The sequence below is a fragment of the Austrofundulus limnaeus genome, unplaced genomic scaffold, assembly GCF_001266775.1.
Source record: "Austrofundulus limnaeus strain Quisiro unplaced genomic scaffold, Austrofundulus_limnaeus-1.0 Scaffold74, whole genome shotgun sequence".
Lineage (NCBI taxonomy): Eukaryota > Metazoa > Chordata > Actinopteri > Cyprinodontiformes > Rivulidae > Austrofundulus > Austrofundulus limnaeus.
In genome coordinates, this window is record NW_013952476.1 from 1050270 (window position 1) to 1053845 (window position 3576).

General features: G+C 42.1%; 1 protein-coding gene across 2 annotated transcripts in view; it reads right to left on the bottom strand.

The window, feature by feature from the left end:
- cep76 (centrosomal protein 76) overlaps positions 1–3362 on the bottom strand; it is a 19747-nt gene extending 16385 nt beyond the window's left edge. The window contains exons 1-8 of one of the 2 annotated variants that reach the window (XM_014010844.1): positions 3155–3362; positions 2692–2847; positions 2513–2597; positions 2187–2411; positions 1920–2105; positions 1089–1186; positions 657–785; positions 212–400 (exon numbers count right to left, since the gene is read on the bottom strand). In XM_014010844.1, the coding sequence (XP_013866298.1) occupies positions 212–400; positions 657–785; positions 1089–1186; positions 1920–2105; positions 2187–2411; positions 2513–2597; positions 2692–2847; positions 3155–3217 (1131 nt within the window). In that variant the 5' untranslated portion in view covers positions 3218–3362. Of the gene's footprint in view, positions 1–211; positions 401–656; positions 786–1088; positions 1187–1919; positions 2106–2186; positions 2412–2512; positions 2598–2691; positions 2848–3154 lie in introns of those variants that run through there. The other variant, XM_014010845.1, reaches the window with a different exon arrangement.
- Between the last annotated feature and the right edge of the window lie 214 nt (positions 3363–3576).

Genomic DNA, 3576 nt, shown 5'->3' on the forward strand with positions numbered 1-3576 from the left:
GCCATAGACTTTGCATGTAAACTGGCAGCTCCTGCCGCTCAAAACGCTCTCGGTGTGAACGAGCCATTAGACTTGGCAACAGTTTAGGTGTAGGAGAGGCAGGTAATTAAAAAACCTAAATTAAAAAAAATGAAAAGACTTTGGTATAAATGCTGTAAATCTTCCATCATCTTGACATAAAGGCAAACACCGTGCATTAGCAGACACATACCTTCCCTCTACACAGAAAAGCCATCAGCGAGCACCACTGCTCCTGTTTAGCGCCCCCTCCCACCACTGGAACCCTCTCGTGGGCCAGCAGGCTGACAAAGCGAGCAGCTTGTCGAGGGCTCTCCAGGAGGCGGCTGGCGCGAACGACACGCACGTATGAACACGCCACTCTGTTGACGCCGTTCTCATCCTGAGGAGCATGCAGACACAAACAGAACCGGTTTGAAACTGGGTGGGAGTGCAACTATTTCTCCTCAGCACCCTGTAAAATCCATCAACTGTATGAGAGTCAGCCGACAGAGAAAATGATGATGTTTGAAGAACTGTCTGATGTGAACACTTGTCTGTTCGAGGGAATTTAAAGCAAAAGAACTGCCTGCGTTGAGAGAAAGAAAACTCTCAAAACGAGATAAAACTAAGTGATGAAATGGTTTCTTTGTTCAAACCTGGGCAAAGATTTTGACCAGTTTGGACTGGTGAGACGGTCGGATCTCCAGGAACTCTCTCCACCACTGTTTGGCGTAAACCAGGAAGAGCCGCTCCTTCTCTGCCGTGCGTCGCCTCTCCAGTGATTTCTGAACAAGGAGCAAGAGGTCACGTCAGCGTTCATGTTTCTCTGAACAAGGAAGGACGGATTCTAACAGCAGTGATGGGTTTCTGTTACACACAGGAATAACGCACTGGCTGAAGAAAACAGCAGGTTTATCACAAACGATAAAAGATAAGCTTGACAGGGATGATTGAAACTTGGGCAAAATCATCAAATATTTGCTACTTTTCATTTAGTTTGAAAAGTGCCRACAGAAAGAGCAGTGGGAGGAAAGTTCTCATGTTTATTGGCTCAGCWGAGACGGAGTCAGTGGATCTGTTGTGCTGACCTGGGTGCTGATGATGTCAGAGTTCAAAGTTTCAGGAAGAGGAGGGTAGAGCTCCAGACTGACGGTCAAAACACCGGCTGGGACTTTGCACTCGCTTCCTGAAGAAACATAAATCCATCAGCAAAAACTGCTGCAAACTTCTTATACGATAAACAAAATGTAGAAGTTTTGTTTCCAGCAAAGAAACTCTTGTATTCACAGGAATTAATAAAAAGGACAAAAGAGTATTGCACTTTACTCCACTATATTTCACACTTTGTTACCTGATAAAACACCAACTGGGTATTAAAAAATATATTTTATTTACAAATATTAGAGAATAGATGGATTTGTCCTGATATAAACTGATGAACACTACAGAAAATATTTTCTACAAGTTCTCCATCTTTTATGAGTGAAAGCAAATCTTTAAAGTTAGACTGGAGACAAAAATATTTTAATTTGGAAATAATTGTGTTTTCTAGACTTGGTGCTGCTGCGAGTTTTAGGTGGTCCCTGCTTCAATGCACCACATTAATCCCAGCTGCTCTCATCATTAACTGCTGCAGTTTGAGAATATCAGCAGATTAAACTAATAATTCTGCCTCTTTTTTAGTTTACACTTTAAACCGCCAAAATAACTATCATCAGTGTATTTTGTTGCCATTTATACTGAAACATTAGACACAGCTTCAAATGTCTTTTAGGCATTTTAGAAGAGGGTTCGATTTGGTGCAGGATGTTTCACTCTGCAGGCTGTATTTTCATAAGAGAGTCGATTTGCCTCTGAAGTTAAACTGATTTCTCCTCTTCTCATTAATCAGAAASAGCGGCTGCATCACTGATCCTCACCAACTCCCATCAGCTCTACAGCAAAGCAGGTCTTGCTACTGGGTGAGCTGAGGACTCTCCTCCAGTCCAGGAAGTAGGAGGAGACCAGGGTCGTCTCACTGGAGGTGTCCGTCTTGATCAGCACAAAGTGGACTGGGTCACACATCGACAGCATGGTTGTAGAATCTAGCATCTTACTACCATCACCTGGAAAAGCCAGAGATAAACTCAAAGTATTACGCTCGGTACAGACRGTTGCATCACGACTGACTACAAGAGGGGTCTTACCAAGGCCCTCCTTGCAGATCTCTAGGAGGAAGCCCTCCTTCAGATCTGGTTCGCAGGCACAAGGCACTGGTTTTGAGCAAAACCTCTGGTTGCGGAAGTGCAGGTAAAGTGTAAACGTAGAGCACACCTGACCAGGTAAAGGCTCGGGCTCCTGAAGGTGCTCGAGAAAYGCCTTACCTCCAAGCACTTGGAGATACAAGTACCGCCTTGATGGATCGATATTTKCTTAGAAAGAAAAGAACAAACAACGCCATCACTTCAAATTCAATGCAAAGGAAAGATGCCACATTTTTTTACACCCGGGTTCGTAAAGCAGTGCCTCTTACTTTTCTTTAACTGAGTACAATCTTTGTTAACAAAATGAGTGGCTGACTTGGAAGGAGACACTGGTCCTGCATCTGTGGCCGTTTCCTGCCAGGACACGCAAAAGTGAGATAATTATTACCAACTTTAGGAGGTGCAAAGAAAGATTTCTGTCTGAAACATCTGCAAAGTACAAGGAAACCTTAGCAAAGTGGAGGTCTTTCATCACGTCATCTATGATGCCCCTGCGTTGAAGAGCGTGTAGGAAGTCTTCCTCAGACAATGATCGCTGCCCMGAGCCTTTATCTTCCCTTACAGTCTCAGACAGCACCTCTCGGATCTTCCCATGGATATCCATCTGACAAGCAGAAGAAACTATTTACCCATTTCTTTTTGGTTAAATGACAATATATTTACACAAGACAATACAAGTGGACCCGCCCCTGCGTACGAACATCTGTTAGGGGAAAAAAATAATAAACACTGTTAAATGGTGCAAGCACCACGTTTTAGTCAATATAATTAGCATGTCCCACACACATATTGCAGACTCATATAGCGTCACCTAGTATGAAACGTGTCGTTATCAGTAAACAGTAAAAATTACAGCTTATAAAGGGATAAATACTTACAATATACGGAAATAACAGTGACAGTTTTCTTACCTTGAGCAGATGGTTGTGTATTATCTGCTTCAACTCGGAAGCTTTCTCTGGAGGTAAACTCATTGGTCCTAGACAGGCAAGCTAGCAAAGGTGTACGGCTACAAACGCTAAATAACGTGTTTTATTCCTGTTAGTGAATAATACGTAATAAACAGGTGAATTTATCGTGCCCATTAAAACCAGTTTYCTTGTGTTGACCCTCACAAAAGCCAGTTTAAACTTTGGCGAAACAGTAAGCGGGAATTAGCCTCTGCTACTGCCTGATCAAAAATAAAATAAAATAAAATAAAAACGCAACGAAGAGGAAAAACAATTTTTTCTTTTTAAGATAAACAAAAATGTGACGTAATAAAAACCTTATTTTTTTGTAATAAGTTTTTGTGTTGCTGAAAAAAGTTTGAAAATGTAATCAGGATTCACAC